General features: G+C 39.9%; 1 protein-coding gene across 1 annotated transcript in view; it reads right to left on the bottom strand.

The window, feature by feature from the left end:
• The window catches only part of ESPN (espin), a 3774415-nt gene that overhangs the window by 547933 nt on the left and 3208898 nt on the right, over nucleotides 1-17584 (bottom strand). The window contains exon 13 of the mRNA XM_044063026.1: nucleotides 10829-10977. Within this exon, the coding sequence (XP_043918961.1) occupies nucleotides 10829-10977 (149 nt within the window). The remainder of the gene's footprint in view (nucleotides 1-10828; nucleotides 10978-17584) is intronic.

The following is a 17584-nucleotide window of genomic DNA, read 5'->3' as shown; positions in this document are numbered from 1 at the left end:
GACATATTGCACAGGAGTCCTGCAGGTGGAGAGGTCCCAGGCAGTATAAACAAGAAGTGTGACCGTCTGTCAGAGACATCTTCTGACAGCACGAGTCACACTTCTTAAAGCCTGAGACCCTCTGCTCTTTGGACATAGTGGATGCAAAAACAGAACACACACAGTCCCAAACAAACAATTAAAATTAAAGTATGAGCAGTAAAAACCTCACACACACACACCCTGACAAGGGGGGGGATGGGAGGGAAGGAAGGCCTGACTAAAAAAATTAAGGAGGAAGGATAATTTTAGTCAAAAGGGGGCTTACAATGAACTAAAAATGAAAGATTTCTAAGAAAAAATAGTCTAAAAGTGAAAAGGGGCTAAAAGCAGTTTAAATTTAAACACTTACCAGGAGCTGGTAAAAGGAGGACCTCATCAGCGAAGCGGCAAACGAGATCTGGGTACTTACCGCCTTGCATCATGGGATATGGGGTTGCCTCGAGCTGGTAAAAGTGACTCTCGAGCTTAGCAAAGTGCCGAGTCGGAGCCGAGGATCGGCTCAGAACCCATCAAGCAAGAATGAAGGCGAGATTGACAACTTAACATCTATCATTTATACCGTAACAGTTTGCCTTTATTTCATACAAATGTAATCTCATTAGCAAATGAATGTTTAATTGTTAATTACTTAATGTCCGTTCATATAAATTATTGAATGTTTGCTTAAAAATGTTTGCATTATGTTGGAGTTTTTCACCCTAGGCCTATGCAGAAAAGAATTATTTGAATAAATCCAGTAAACAAGAGAAAAATAAAATTAAAAATATATAGGTTCAAAGGAAGTTACTAGGCTACCGTCCCTAGAGCCCTTACAAGCCCAGCCATGTTAATCCCGAGTTGCTCCAATTTTCTGTGGTTAGATGGACATAATTTGCAGAGTGAGTCTATCATCAACACCGACTACCCCTGTCCTTGAGGGCCATGGGTGCCAACCCCGGGGTGAATATGCGGTCTCCCATCCATTTGTCTAGGTTGCTCTTGAATAGGGTCACTGAGGAAGTTTGCTTCATGTGAACTGGAAGTTTATTCCAGAGGAGCTGCAATCTCTGGGAGATATATCTGTCTCTCTAGCACGTTCTGTTTATGTCACAGGCTAGGTTAAGATCGCTACAGCAAGTGACTCTTGTGCCATTTGACTTGTGGGTGTACAGCACTTCCATCAGGGCAGGGTTGGAGACTGCCCTATAGGCCAAGCACAAGCTGCCTCAACAGCCTATAAGATAGAGTACAGTGACAGGGCTTTAGCCACACAGGTCAGGGTTTGGAGGCCCTGTATTTTCTTGGTGAAAAACCTCTGTGGTCTCTCTAGCTGCCTCAGTGTCTGGTGAGGTACATGCAAAAGGAAGGATTGTATTCTATTAATGGTCTGATGAGGGTCTAGTACAGTGGAGTCATAACTAATGAGATGAGCAAAGTAGAAGGCTTTCCTTACCACAATGGAAACTAAGTTCAGATTGCTATCAACCTGTGTTCCCAGACCTTGCACCACTGGGTTTGAACTTAGGGAGGTGCTGCCAATATTGTAATTAGCAGGGAATTCCATGTTGCCAAAGTAGATAATAATGCACTTTTTGCATTTAGTTTTCAACTGTGGCTTTGACACTAGTCATTTGTAAGTGTTAGCCCCTCTTATAATATGTTAACATCATTGAGGGAGTTAATGATTGCGCCTAATTTGCAATCATCAGCAAACTTGGTAAGCCAAAGGCCCTCTACTTTAGCCTGGACTTCTGAGAAATAGATTCCAAACAGTAAAGGGCTCAGCACAGATCCTTGTGGTATTCCACGAGTGACAAGTCTACTGGTATTGGTGGAGTCACCAACTTTGACAGTATGTGTTTTTTCGGTGAGCCAATTGGCTACCCATCTAATGAATTAAGGGTTGATCCCCAGCTGGGAGAGTTTCTCAGTGACACCTGAGTGGGGGATTGTGTCAAAAGCTAGGTCGAGATAGGCTGTATGCACTGTCTTACCTTCATCCAGGGCTTTGGTGACTTTCTCAAAGAAGTCTATTAGGTTTAATAAGCATGACCTACCCTTAACAAAGCCTAAATGGGTTGGATCTAGACTCTGATGGTCACCTATGTTCTTGTTGATAAGTTCCACGATGATTCTTTCCATGGCCTCCCAGATGAGGTTGGTTAGACCTATGGGTCTGTAGTTCCCAGTGTCGGTTGATGCCCCCCCCCCCCCCCTTTGTGCAAGGGGATTACTGTTGCTGTTCTCCACTCCCCTGGAACAAAGCCAGTTCTCAGGCTATGGTTAAAGAGAGCGCCAAGTGGGTCCACTAGGTTCTATTTTAGGTTTCTTAGCAAGCAACCTGGGATGTTATCTAGTCCCACTGCGGCCATATTTTTGGCCTTAGAGAGAGAGAGCAGTTATGACCTTATATCTAGAGATACTAGGCAGAGGACTGGTGTCAGGTATGCTTTGCGGTATGGCTAGTGGCGACAGAGGGGTGAAGTTTGCACCAAATCTTTCAGCTAGCAGGTTGGCAATTTCCTCCAGTACAGTATGACTGGTGCCATCCTCTACCAGTTTGGCACATAGCTGGGTATTCCCTTTTAGATTCCGGATATAGTTAAAGAATCCCTTATGATTATCCTTGGCTAGGGATGCTATTTTAGCTGTGTAGTTCACTTTAGAGGACTTTACAAGATTTCTGATTTGCTTGTTCAAGTTGTAGAGGGAATTCTTCCTCTGTTCATTCAGTTCCTTCTTATTCTTAGACATCAGTTTCTTCCTCTTGTTATATTACCTGTTTATATTTGCGGTCCACCAGGGTGGCTTGTTTTTTTGTGAGGACCTGGTTTTGATCCGGTCAGGTACAGCCATGCCTATATAGTTGTTTAAGTGCTTATAGAGGGCATTTATGTACACCTCTGCATAGGAGTAATTGTTGTCTGTGACTATGGTGGGTATAAAACCTTTTATCCCATCGCTTAGTAGGCTGTAGTTTGCTTTGGAAAAGTTATTTTATTTTTTTTTATTTTTGCTCCTGTGGGGGTATCAGGTCCAATAGTTAGTTTGAGTGAGACTGGTTTATAGTCTGACCTTAGCAGGGAGGGTATCACCCAGGAGGGAGTATAATGACCCTCCACGTTTGTCAGTACTATGTCTAGGACATTTCTGTTCCAGAGTATTTGTATTAATAACACCCTGGAACCTCCGGGCAAGCATATTGTGCTTATGTATGTCTCCCAGTCAATGGAAGGATAGTTGAAATCTCCCATAACTAAGATATTGAGCTGTATGGTGAGTGACTCCATTAAGTCCAGATAGGTGGTGTGTTTTTCTTGGCTCATGGTGGGGGACCTATAGCTAGCAATGATGTGGTAGGGTACTTTAGCTATAGTTAATTGGACATGGAGTAGTAAGACATACTGTTTGACCACTCTTGTGGTGTACTTGGCCTTAATGAAGATGGATACACCTCCACCTTTGGTTCTTTTATGCTCATTTTGAGGTCTGAACATGTAGAAGGCACTATAGCCTTGCACAGCTGGGGTACTCTCCATGGCCATGAACCATGTCTCAGTGACCACACAGATGTCATTATCTTCTAAGGTGAAGCGTGGTTCCAGGGAGTGCAGCTTCCCATTCAGACTTCTAGCATTAAGCAGCAAAACCTTTAGTTGTCTCAAGTGGATTTTGTTACATGAGAAATCTTGTTGTTTAAACATTGACTAAAAAAGGTACTATGGGGAGGCAAGCACCTTTGCAAGTACCCAAAAGCCTAAAGGAGACAAGTGCAGAACAGTGCAGTGTGGCCTGTTGACCACGTCTTCCCAGGCGGACAGATACTGGATTTCCTTGGACTGACACCAGAGCTAATAAAATTGCTGAAGTTGATCACTTTTGTTTATGGCATCAACCTGTTTAGTGCTAGGTCATACCTGCCTGGGAAACACAATCTGTGAGTTCAGTCAAGTCTTTCTACATATAGTCCAGTGAGGTATACCTCAAGTCATCCACCCCAACACGGACTATGACAGAGTCATAACAGCACTTGTTGTTAAGTGACTTGAGTGTATGAGTGATTTGATGGATCCTGGCACCTGACAGGCAGCTGACCGCGACCTTCTCCTTGTCCAGCCTGGTAACGGGGACATCTGTGTGTCTCACTATGGAGTCACCTATGACTAAGACATTAAGTGTTGAAGTGTTTTGTCTTAAGGACTTATTTGCTGAGACAGTAGTGCATGTGTAGTGGTTATTATTTGCATAGCAGTCTGTGCACATGGTTTACGTTTGGGAGGTCTCTGATCTTTTGGTAGGCTTCTAATGAGTACTGTACCTCTGCGTATGTGGGTTTATGTGTTGTGATTTTATTTTGCGTGTGAGGTGACGGGTGTATGTTGAAAACCTGTCTGTTACGTGAGAGAACTGACTCAAGTTTCATAGTGTAATTACATCTCTCACATAGGGTATTTGTTTTAGGAGTAAGTGGTTGTTAGTGTACATGAAGCAGATTACTACATTACCTCAGGGTGTCCATGTCAATCAGGCTGGCCGGAGAAATGATGGGAAACTACCCATCCATTATAGCAGGTTTTTTACTATATGTACTATTAGGGAAGGGAGTGGGCTAGTTAGACCGTTTTTTTTGCACTAGGACTAACAAAGGGGCTTGTTCTATTGAAGGCTAGGGATGATAAGTGTGGCAACACTGCTCAGTACGCAGCTGAGTTGCCCGTAGTGCAGCAGGGAAGCTTGGCAGGGTTCCACTGATGTCTAGGGAAAAATTGTGTTTCAAGGCATTTGCGTCTATCAATGCTAACCCCCACTGCATGGTGTGCAGCAATGCTCAAATGTGATGCTTAAATACAGGCGAAGTTAAACACTTTTAAGCTAATCTATCAATAGGAAAGCAAAAATAAATCTTCCTCCAGAAATTCCCAGCTCAGACAAGGTTGGATCTACACTCTTCTGCCCCAGTGGTGCAGGAGAGCCCTTCTTAATGTAAAGATGGCTGGTTTAGTGTTCAAGCCTATCAATAACAGGCTAGATTCAGCAGATCTAAATCTAGACTATACCATCTAGGCTAACAGTACAGTTGAAATCAAGTGCAGAAAATGATGCAGTCACAAACAGTAAAAAGCAGAAAAAATGCAGCAATTAGTTAAAATGCAGTTAAGAAACAATTAACCAATGAAGAAACATGTGAACTGTGCAACCTAGATAATTTGTCTGTCTCCAGGCCAAGCAGATTTCTTAAAACAGAAAACAGAATGAAGCAAGTAAAACCAAAAGTAACTCTCTCAGCAAGTCACAGACAAAAAATATAGGTTTTCTTTCCTCTCCCAGCAGGGATTCAACAGCAGTGATTTAGTTTATGAAGGCTTGAAATCTTTTTAGGAAAGGCAAAGGCCCAGCAATTCACTGTGTATTTATGTATCATTCAAGAAGCAATTTAACCAAAGAAAAAACATGTGAAATGTGCAGCTTAGGAAATATAAATGTCTATCTCTCACATAGAACAAAAATAACAGGTCAGATTTCTTAAAACAGAAAACAAAATGGAGAAGGTAATACAAAAAACAGCTGTATTAGTAAGTCACAGGCAAAAAAAAAACAAAAAAAAAAAAAACAGCTCTATTAGCAAGTCACAGACAAAAAAAAATATCTCCTCAATACTGTAGCAGAACCAGTGGTCCTCGAGCCACAATCATACAAACTCCTTAAGGCATGTTTTGATACTTGAGAAATGTTAGAAACTTTGGAATTCAGACAGGCACTACCTTCAAAAAGTGTAGTAGATGATTCTCTCAAACTGTCTGTACAAAAATGGACAAACTTCCATATATGAGCCTTGAAAGTGAAGAATTATATATGCCAAAGTGGAAGAAGAAAATATTCTCTTATCAAATCTAATACTTTCCCTTCTTGATCCACAGGTGAACAATTGGCGGTCACTAAGAGCTTATTCCCAGCTGGTGAAGATGTGGATATTGCTGAAGGGTTACACCTGAGGTGGGAAAACAAATGCTTGTTAGCTTGAAAAACTTTATAAAGCCTATCTGCTTTTTTGGGAACTGAAGGTTGAGATTCAGGATCACTACAGACAATATTAAAACATTCTTCAAGGCTGGCACTAATGGAGGAATGGAAGTGAAATGAGGCATATCTACTTGAAACATATATCTATTCAGTTCAGGGGAACATCCATTTGCTTTCATCAAAATACCTCATCCATCCTGGCTATAGTCTGAGCAAAGGAAAATTCCTCCAAAGGGTTTTGTAAGACTAAGTTTCCTCGTGATAAAAGTGGGTTTGGGAATCTACAGAAAAAAAGAGGCTCTAATCCTATCTATATTAGAATCCTCTGTTGTGTCTTCCTCATGAATGTTGCTTCTGACATCTTTTTCAGGTAATGACTTCTGAGCACAAGGATTAACAGCCTGCAACAACTTTCTTGCTAAGGTAAGAAAATCATCTTTTCTAACAGACACCATGTCTTCAGATGCACAATGTTTAATCTTTTGTTTCTTTTCTTCACAGGTACAGTTGATGGCCAACACTGAGAAGGTACCTTCCCACCATCAATAGGTCTCCTTTCTCAGCTACATCAAATATCATCCACTGGAGGGTTTCTGTGACTCAGCAAAGATGGTTCTCCCATGTATGGATTGAACAATGTAACAGCTAAAGAGGATGTGGCTGACCCCTGGTTCATAGTGACTAAAAGGACTATACCAGCGAAAGCTGGGGAGGTAAGTGAGTAGTCTGAAACAAGGCTAATGACTAGTGCAGAGTCACCTACCATTGGCCGAGATGTAGATTCAGCCCATGGAGTCAGCAAGGGCCCTTTAGTGAGTTTTTTCTTTCTAGGTACAGTGGGAGATGGATCAGCAAGAGTGTGCTAACTATCCAAGCTGTGACCAAGGAGGATGCTTCAGATGCTATAAGCTTCACTGGAACATTCTGGTCCAAGGATAATTGTCAAACAGTGTTTACAAACAGCACACTTGCACTTACATACACATTCACCAATGCAAAGTAATGCATAAGCATTACAGTAAATACCTGTCAGAAATCCCTTTTTACAAAATTCAGCCTGACAGAAAAAAAATGGTTGGTAAGTTTTCATACACTGAACACAAGCACTAACATTCCCATTAGTTGTTCCTGCCAAAATGCAACACTTCTAACATTAAACCTTTATATAAAATTCATAAAGTCTACACAAGCAGTACATTTTCTCACTAAAATAGCCTAAGCTAAAACTAGTGGTCCTTGACAGGAAACTTCCAACATATCAGAAATATACCAGGTTTTTGAAATATACCAGGTTTTTAAAAGGGCAATACTGCTAAAAAATCCCTAGTAAAGGAAACAGCGTTATAGACTCATAACTAAGTACTAGGCTAGCTGCCGTTCTGGACTATTTTAAGCCTAACTAAATTCCCTTTCAAAGGTGAGAATCAAACCATGTATCTTGTGATGGTGAGGTAAACACTTTAACCATTATACCAACCCCCAACCCAATAAAAGTGATAACCAAATCATGTACCCTGTGTTTATGAGGTAAATACCTTAACCATTATGACAACCTCAAACACTCCAACCATTTTCTGTCTGAAAGGGTACCCCACTGTGGACCATACCTCTCAATCTCTAACAGCAAGAAATCTGGCCAAAGTCATATATATTATATAATATATAATAATATATAATGCAAAGCAAGTGAAAGAATTATCATGGAAATGATCAGTAATGACACAGGAAACCTCCCGACACTGGACCCAACCCAATTTGATTTTGTCAAGGGCAGGTAATGCCTACTTAACCTGGTGGACTTCTTTGAGAAGGTCACCAAAGCAATGGTGAGGGCAAAATGCCTACCTTGACCTGTCCAGGCATTTGACAGAATACCCCACTCAGGCATTGTTGACACAATCAAGAGTTTAGGTAGAAACCCTTATGTTACCCAGTGAATAGGCAGCTGGCTCACAGACAGGATCTGGGAAGTTAGAATTGAGGAGTACACCTCTGCAAAGAGGCCAGTTACAAGCAAAGTCCCTCAGGGATTGGTCCTGGGACCCACTCCTGTTTGCATTTATTTCTCTGAAGTCAAGACCAATGTCAAGAGCTTCTGGATGACTAAATTTGCAGATGATCACAAATTAGGAGCAGTCACAGAATTTCCCACTGACACAAATGTTCTCCAAGAAGGGATGTCACAAATAAATAACTGCTGTCAGAGCCATGGACCAAAACTAAATGCCAAGAAATGCATAATAGTATCCTTTGGGAAGTTATCCACCAATGGTAACTTTCATATTGACAACACACCCCTCTAAGAGCTAACCCAGTAGTCAGAGATTTGGGGACACACAAAGACAGTAATCCAGCCTTTGACCATCATATGTCTACAGTAGTGAGGAAATCATTCCATGTTGTGCAACTTATAAACAAAGGTATGGCACCTAGATCCAAGGAAGTCACTGTTCCACTATATTCGGCATTCACCAGATCTATCATTGAGTACAATGCCCACTTTGGTATGTACCTAACTAAGCATATCCAACAAGTGGAATGCCCACATAGGTTCCTCACTAAAAGAATACAGGGCATAAGTAACATGTCCTATGCAGACCACCTGAAGGCTCTGTCCTTGTATTCTGCCTCCTACAGGCTGTTGAGGGGAGATCTATGCCTGGCATATAGAGAATTTTCAGACTCCAACCTGATGGACCCCCTGCATATCCAGAAAACAAACAGCTCCAGAATTACCCATTCTAAAGACTTAAATCTTGCCTGTGATATAAATTGGACCTGCTAGATAGACAGGCATGTACCCCAGTGACTACCCATTCTCTGGAACAGGGTCCCCATCCATGTGAAGCAGAATTTCTCCCTAACCCAATTCACTTGTAACTTGAACATTTGGATGAGGAACAGGAAATTCATCCCTGGTTTGGCACTAATGTCTCTAATGGACACAGCCAGCTTGTAAATGGTTCATTTCTCAGGCCCCTGCTTTAAATGTTCCATCTCCCAAGCCCCTGCTTAAACTTACCAAAGGTGCCAGAACTTGTCAGACATTTGTGATATACAGCTAGGCTAAAAAAGACTCTTTTGGCCATTAGCTTAGTAAACACCTATGAACAAAGGCCCAAAAATAGGGACAATTTCTATATATTGCACTTATACATTTAGAAAGTTGATAAAATAACAGATTTTGTGTTAGCATGAATTTTCTGAAGAGTATGAATTCTGAAACTCAAATGTCTATAATTTTTTACTTCAATTCTCAACAATTTGCCAGAAAAACAAAACTTTGTAAGGAACAGACCAAACATATGAGGCATAAATCTGGACATTTGATAGGTATGTGTGGACTTATCTACCAGAACTGAAGATGAAGACTGTCTGCTGCTCCTGTGACATGATACAGATACTTTTTCCCAAGGCAGCAAGAAAGCACTCGAGATTATTCACTCTGACTACTAATTATCATTCCACAGGGATGTCCAATCAGTAGTGAGAGTAACAAGCGGGTAGGAGCTACAGCTTTTGTAAACTGTCCGAATGTTGTCTTGGGTAACAAAACCCATATGGTTTAAAGGCTACTGCAGCAGTGGGAATAATGAACATACAAAACAATTGGTTTTAGAATGTAAAAAGAATGAAACATTTTAAAGAAACTTAAAAAAAATATATAAATGGGAAGGATTCAGAAATATAGATATGGATATGATATGGTATGGATAGTATGAGAAAGATAGGAAGGAAATGTGAAATTAATAAATTCAACAAAAAATTGTTTATAGCAATATCAGTATTGTGGAAAAGAAGATGTGATGAAGTATTGTATAATAGAAATAGAGAAGATGAAAATGTAACAGCTGAAATAAAAAGATGGTTATGGAAGAAAGAACAGTGGGATAGAGGAAATAGTAAAAAGGTAAAATAAATAAGAAAGGAAAAGTGTTAATGTGATGACAATGTGATTCTGACAACATGAAAACTTTAAATATTAATATGAAACTTTAAAATTTAAATACTGTGAATATGAAAGTGTAAATAATGTAAAAATATGTATAATATTAACATACATAAATAAAGCAACCCCTACTTTTTATTCAGTAAATACCCTTGGGAATTTTTTACATCTTCCTTAGTTACCATCAGCTCAGGCAGATGGGGGCCTCAGTTTAATATCACAGCTGAAGGAAGGCAAAGTCAGGCATGCAGCACCCTCCTGATCCTGTACTACAGTGTCAGTACTGGAAAAATTAATCCAAGCAGCTGGGGTGGGAGTAGAGCCCACAGCCTTTTGATTTTCCATACTCATCATGAGATGCATAGGGTTAGGAAAGACAGTGAACAGAGTATAGGTTCTGAAAGTTAGACGCTTACCAAATGAGCTGCAATCAAAATACGGATAAAAACAGTTTTGTAACATTTTTTGATCAGTTGTGCTGTTTAAAATTTTAATGAAGTGATTTTGCCTAGGAATTTAATTATAGGCAAAAGAATAATATAATACAAATAATTTGGAAAGGGAATGATTAGGCAAATTCTTCAGCAAGTCTGACATAAAGCAGCGATCTCACTGTGTGTTAGATCAGAATTTATACAGCAAAACTGTAATAGTCATAGATATTCAGTCTTTCCACACCTATGCTATGCTTTAAAAATGCACTTGAATTTTGAAAAATGCATTCCAAGCAAAATTTGTATGTGTGGTACATTTACAAAATGAAAGTTACGTTAACACTCCCCCATAAATATACAAAACTGTGCTTAGAACAAGTATATAAAAGAAGGGATGGCATACATTGTTCTCCAGCTGCTGTCCACCAGTATTATATACTGTGGTGTACCCTTTGCTGTGTGGTGTTGGCTTCAGGCTCTTGCCAGCTTTGATTTCTGCTAACAGTTCTGCATTATCTCCTGCTGGGGACATCATGTTGAATGACCTTATACCTGTTAAAGATAGCAGACAATCAGAAAGACAAAACAGAAAACCACTAGATAGATAAGGAATGACACATATTTAAAATCCATTAAGTTACTATGCAGTCGTTTTAGTTCAGTTGTACGTGTCTAGTTTCAAGAGACTTCACCAATCTCTCCTACAAAGTTTGGTACTAAAAACTGTTGCTTGAAAAAATAAAACTTTTTTGTAGTTTTTGCAAGTGGTATAATCCAAGACTGAAAACTGACTTCTATTTTAACAGCAGATCAAATGAAAGACTAAGTTAATTCTTAGGCATGACTTAGGTTCATAGGTTGTGACCACTTTACTATATTTGTCACATTTTAATATAGGATTTCTTGAAATATTTTTCCATATAAGTTTCAACATACAGTGAAGTCCAGTCTCTGGGATTATGTTTGACTGCAGTGCTAATAAATTCAAGGTAGTGTTGAATAAACACATTTTAGTATAACTTCTGCTTTTCATACTTTATACTTCCATTATGATTTATAATGGCCGTATTATTTTTTCAACAGCAAAACATAGTTGAGCAAATCATTAACTTTCCTGCTGAACATATAACTTCAAAATCACTGTTCAGTGCTAAAATATTACAGCAAGTCACTGATTCCTAAGTTTAATTGTCATGGCATTCTAGTTCCTCTTTATTTTATTTATGTTACTGTCATGCACCTTGTGCTTGTATCCATATCTGACAGAAGTGATTACTGGAAACAGTTCATTTTCTGAACAAGCTACAAGTTAACAGTATAATATTCTAATACAGTTTCACTAATAAAATGTGACAGGAATTGTAGAATACATTCTCTGTAGTCATTGATTTCTATATAAATAAAATTACAAGGAAAGAGATCAAACATCACATCAGCAGTGCAAATGCAAATACTTGCGTAATGAAGAAAAACAATCTGGTGAAATACATGGGATAGTCTGCTTGCCTTCTTCCTGCAGTTTCACATTAGCATGATCCAACCGAATCCTTGGGAAAAATTATTTTTGTTAAAAAATATGCAGTTGGAAAAGACAATTTGTATAAAGGTTCCCACCTCTAGGAAAATAATAATAATAAAAATGGCATTATAAATAAAGAATGTAGACGCATGTACGCACGGTGCATGCACACACGCACACACATTCTCATACAGACACATACCATTGAACTAAATTCACAAGAATAAACGTACACACTCATGAGTTTCTTTCAGCAAGGGATTCTACTGGAACACAGACTAATGAGAAGTGAAACTAAGCATTTACTAGCCTCACTGAGCCATAATCTACTAATTGCTTGGTTCTCTTAATGTCATGTGCCAGATTAATGTAAGACACAAAGAAAGCTAGAACGCCCCCTCCACATTCTTTCACTTGTGCAGTTCTCTTCAAGCGGATTTGCATAGCAGATTAACACTCTGTGAACAACTGCAACTCATAAAAACATTTCATTGGATACTGATTAGAACAAAAGAAGATACTACATTTAAAATTATTTGATCCTTGAACATCATATTCTTTTTTTTTTTTTTTAAATGGGTAAGCCCACTAAACTGAAGTGGCTGTTTTCAGGGGTGAGAGGAAAAACAGATGTTCTTCGTGTTTCACTGTTGCAGTCATCACATTTGGATTATTTGCTTGCAGTAGCTCTCAGTCAGCCTGATTATCAAAGTCTTGGGTTCTGCGTCGGTTGCTGTCTCATCTTCCGTGATGTCAGGTAGTCACGGGTATAAAGCATGCAGCCGACGCCATTACATTAGTCTTTCTTGCCATGCGGTGCCCGAAGCAGAAGCAGTTTGCAAGTGCCGGTCGGCCGACTCTTGAAATTTTAGTTTTCGAGTTTCAGAACCGAAGACTTCAACTAAAGCTAAGTACCCCATTGGGGGTTTTCATTCGTACTGTATTCCTTGCCTAGGCCCTGACCACGATGTACCTCGCTGTCGGTTTTGTGCCTTATTTAAACAACGAACTATTCGTCATCAGTATATTTACTCTTCTAAATATTTTGGTACTCGGTTCAATTATCCAGATATGTCTTCGGTAAGCCACCCGACTACCGACATTCTGAAAAAACGCAAAGATAAAGACATAGACAGGCCGCCTAGGTCCAAAGCTGCAAACAACGCTTCTCCTAAGCTAGTCGGCAGTTCACTGGTACTTAGTGAGGTGCTTTCGCAGCCCCTGATACCCGCTACTTCAGATTCGCAGGCCCCTACCAAGACCCATTCGGAGTCCGGTATGCCACGAGATGCTTCAACTGTGCTTTATGACATCTATCCTCTAGTCTGAGATTTTTTCTTTTTTTATAGAGCCCGCAATTTCAACATGGGCAGTGACACTTTTACTTTCTGTATACAAACTCCTTCCTGTTAACACTATAGTAAGGTTAGCCATCTCTGTGGCATATTGGAATAAAGCCCTGACTACATTGTAGGTGAATCAATTTCAAACAGTTGCTCATGTGCTAGATAGGGAGGACTGAAATGCTCCTGATGCTGGCATGTCCAACAGTTGGTGGGGAAGGCAGGCAGCTCTGGTTCGTCAGAAGAATGACTATTAGCAGGATCTCTAGGTGTTACCTGCTGGAGTTTCAGCCTGTCAAGCCCATGCTGTCATGTTGCATTCGGACTGGTTGCTGAGGGGAAATTGACATGTGGAGGATGCTGCCCCTCAAAAGACAGCAGTGATGGAGCTCAGAGATGCTGCCTAGGAGTGAGAGGGTGCTCTAAAGGGACAAGATAGGCCATTCTCCCAGGATTAGCAAGCTAGTCTACTATCGCCCAACTCTCCAGAGAATGGAAGGTCAACTGGTCAACTGGGCTTCCTGGCCAAGAAAATACAATTGTGCAGGTCAGCATAACAATAGATATTTAAACAGATCACTGTTGAAGTAGCCACAACTATATGGGATAGCTGCCAAAGCTCAATAAGAAATGGTGGAAGGAAAAGGGCAAAGTCTAAGTGATCTTAGAGAACAGGTCTAGCAAATCCTGTTCTGGCTCAGGAAACGGAGTCAAGCTTGTAGTGAAAGTGTGCACAGATGACCAAGTAGATGAGTCTAGAATACATATATAGAGTCTGTCCCTTTCCAAAAAGCCCCAGAAATAGCCATAGTTCAGGAAGAATGAGCCTTGGCATCCTGAGGGTAGACTATTGCCACAGTATTAAGTATCAAACTACTGACCTGAGAAAGTCACCTAGAAATGATTTGCTTAGATACTGGCTGTCCTTTTTTCTACCATAAAAAGAAACAAAAAGTTGATTAGACTTTCTGAAATCTTTAGTCTTATCCAGGTAAGCTGTCTGTGGTTATCTAAAGTATAAAGAACTGTCTCTCCTTTGTTTTTTTTAAGTTTAGGAAAGAGTACAGGGAGATGAATAGTCTGGTTTACTACAAATTCAGAAATAACCTTCGGCATAGATAAAGGGTGGTTCTAAGACTCGCCCTGTCCTTACAGAAGATCAAAAAGGGGCTAAGTAGACATAAGAGCTACAGGTCATATACCCATTTAGCAGAAGTCAAGGCAATGGGTAAAGCAATCTTCCAAGTAAGAAATTTCAGAGATTAACTGACTTCAATTTCAAAGGGAGAGACACTTAACTTCTCCAATACAAAGTTTAGATCCTGCTTTCAAGGTGGTCTAATACGTAATATCCTTTTCAAAAACTGTTTCACTTGGAATAAAGAAGAAAGGGGGTATGCAGTGGCAGACAGGTACAAATGGCCAAAAGGTGTACCTTGATAGAGATGTACACAAAGCCTGAATTAAGCACTTCACACAAGTACTGAAGAACTCATGGAGGCCTCACTTGGGATAGATCTAAATTTCTATTATGGCACCAAAATTTGACTAAATACACTTTCTCAGCTGCAAGTTTCCTTCCCTCTTTTAACAGTTGCTGCAAGTCCTTAGAAAAAAGTGCCTAAATGGAATCAAAAACTTTTCAAAATACAGTTAGACAGAGAATGTGAATGCTGGGATAGATGGAAGATCGCTTGCCTTGTGTAAGTCTAATAAAAGGTAGTCTCGATGCCCATAGCAAGTGCATGACAAGGAGAGAACCAAAGCTATCTGGGCCAAAGTCGAGTCACCAGAAGCATATTTGGCAAGTCCTTCTTGAGCTATAGTAGAACTTTGTACATCAGAGAAAGAGGTAAAATACATAATGGAAAAAGCTTATCCAAGGTACAGAGGATGCAAGTGTTCTTCGGGCAACGTGCCCTGGAAGAGAACTGCTCTAGCCCTCTGTTGATATAACAGGCAAACCGATCTATTGGGGTGTTCCACATAGGTGCATATTTTAATGGAAGACCTCTGGGGGAAACATCCACTCATGAGGGTCTGTTCTGAGTCTGCTACTGTGTTCTGCACTGGCAGAATGTATGTTGCCTGTAGAGTTAGACTGTGCTGAATTGCCAGTTACCAGGCAACTATGGCTAGCCTAGAAATAGGATAGAACCTTGTACTCCTTTGCTTGCTTAAATATCACATCAATGTAGTGTTCTTTGTAATCAGTGACAGTGGTCCAACAGTCCACAGTAGATTTAAAACTTTAAGAGCTTTATCAGTGCCATCATCTTCTTGAGATTTATATGTTTGTGTCTGACATGAGGATATCAAATGATCTGGACATTGACACATTAAGATACTGGTGGTTTGTCCACCACTGAGATGTTTGTTTTGATGAAATTCAAAACAGGGACAGGAAAGGATAGAAGATGGAAATACTAAATATATTTGAGGAACCAGTGAATTGCCCTAATACAAACTCAAGCAAACAGGACCATAAGAATGGATGAGGCTCTGTAACCCAGGGTGCTGAGGAAGTCCCTTGCTATACAGCAGTCATAATGACCCAGATTTAAGAAGAGGTAATGATAAGAAGACACACTCTCTGTGGGGAAAAAAGCTGCCAGAGAAATGTCTAGAAGGCAACCTATAAAAAGTAACCTGTGATTGGGGGCCTAACATGACTTTTTCAGGTAAAACTTAACTACACTACTGAAAAAAATTAATGGTAAAGTGAAGGGATGCCAGTGTGTCTTAGATGAAGATGTAATAAGGAATCATCCAATTCGGGGATGTGACTAGTTTAAAGTCTGCATAAGGTTGAGAATGGAGCCAGCAACTTCATGAAGACTCTTGGAGCACTGAACAAACAAAAGGGTAAAGTAGTAAATTGAAAGTGTTATTCCAAGGCAAAGAATCTAGAAAATCTCTGTGTATTTTTGTGAATATGAATGTGTAGGTGAGAGTCACTGAAGAGTGATCAGAAAAGCTTTGAGGGAAAGTATAGTTGGATAAGTTCTACTTAACTGTAACCGTAGATCCTCACTGCCTCAGTGGCATTTTGGGTTATCTGCCAAGGTAATCCAGTACTGGCCAGCCCTCAAAAGCTCTTGCTCCTGTCCTTCTCTCTTCCTGTGACAGATAATTGGCTGAGCATATCCTGAAAGGGATGATTTCAACTGTCACTGGAAGTGAGTGTTCAGTCTTTTTTGCTTCCACAAAGAAGAAGAGAAAAGCACCTGAAGACAGAATCATCCATCCAGAATAAATTTGTAGCCAATCACAATATCATATAAACAACAAATCCAACAACAACAAAATCAAATACGGTGAAATCCACCTCAACTATACACAATCTAGGGGATGGCAGCTGGGTGCTGCCACTAAGACAGTGAGGAACTCAAACATCTTCTGTTACAAGTAAATAGGACTTATGCAAATGTATAGTATTCATCATCCCCATTGCCTCAGTGAAATTTTGGGTAGATTGGTTGTTTTGGGTAGGCATCAAAAATCATTGCTTTAGTTTTGATGGAGTTCAGAAGTAACCTTTTGCTCATGAGTGAAATCAAATCAATTTGAAGTCCATTTTGGATTGAAAGGATGTTGTGGCTGGAGTGGAAAACACTAGTTCATCAGCATACAGTAAGATAGGTAGGTGGGAAAGGTCAAGCATGAGCTTATTAATAAAATGCAGAAAAGTAGAGATATTCTTGTTAAAAAAGTACTGGTAAGTGTTGGTTGTCAAGGTAGTTTTGGAACAAAGGAACTGTGTCAGGGTTAATATCAGTTTCGGTGAAATGGTCTGTTAGTGTTTTGTGTTCAACAAAATGAAAAGTTCTGGTATTGTCAGTAAAGATGGCTCTAGAGAGGAGTATCTTGTTCCTGCAAAACAGGATATGATCTGTTAAGGTCTATAGTGCAGTGGAAGTGCAGGATCCAGATCAGAAACTATGTTGTTTGTAGAAGATAAAACAATATTGGCTAATGTAGTAAGATAGCTGAGTATACACAATTTTTTCTAGTTTTTTTCCAGGGTGGGTAGAATGGAGATCAGGCAGTGATCACTGGAGAGAGAAGGGATAGTTTTTTTGGTGAGGCGTTTGATTATTGCAGTTTTTCAGATGCTGGGCATAATATTTTGAGTTAAGGACAGGTTGCAAATTTGTACTAGTAGTGTGACAATGTACTCCTTGCACTGAAATATGAACAAGGGAGAAAGGCTGTCAGAGCCTGCAGGAGAATCAAGTTTTAAGCTCTCAAGGAGGGCTGTAATATCATTTGTTTTATTTATTTATTTTTTGAAACT

Source organism: Protopterus annectens, chromosome 2.part1 (genome assembly GCF_019279795.1).
Source record: "Protopterus annectens isolate FY-2018-M chromosome 2.part1, PAN1.0, whole genome shotgun sequence".
NCBI classification, from domain to species: domain Eukaryota; kingdom Metazoa; phylum Chordata; order Ceratodontiformes; family Protopteridae; genus Protopterus; species Protopterus annectens.
The sequence above is the reverse complement of the archived record's forward strand: the minus strand, read 5'-3'. Positions and strand labels throughout refer to the sequence as shown.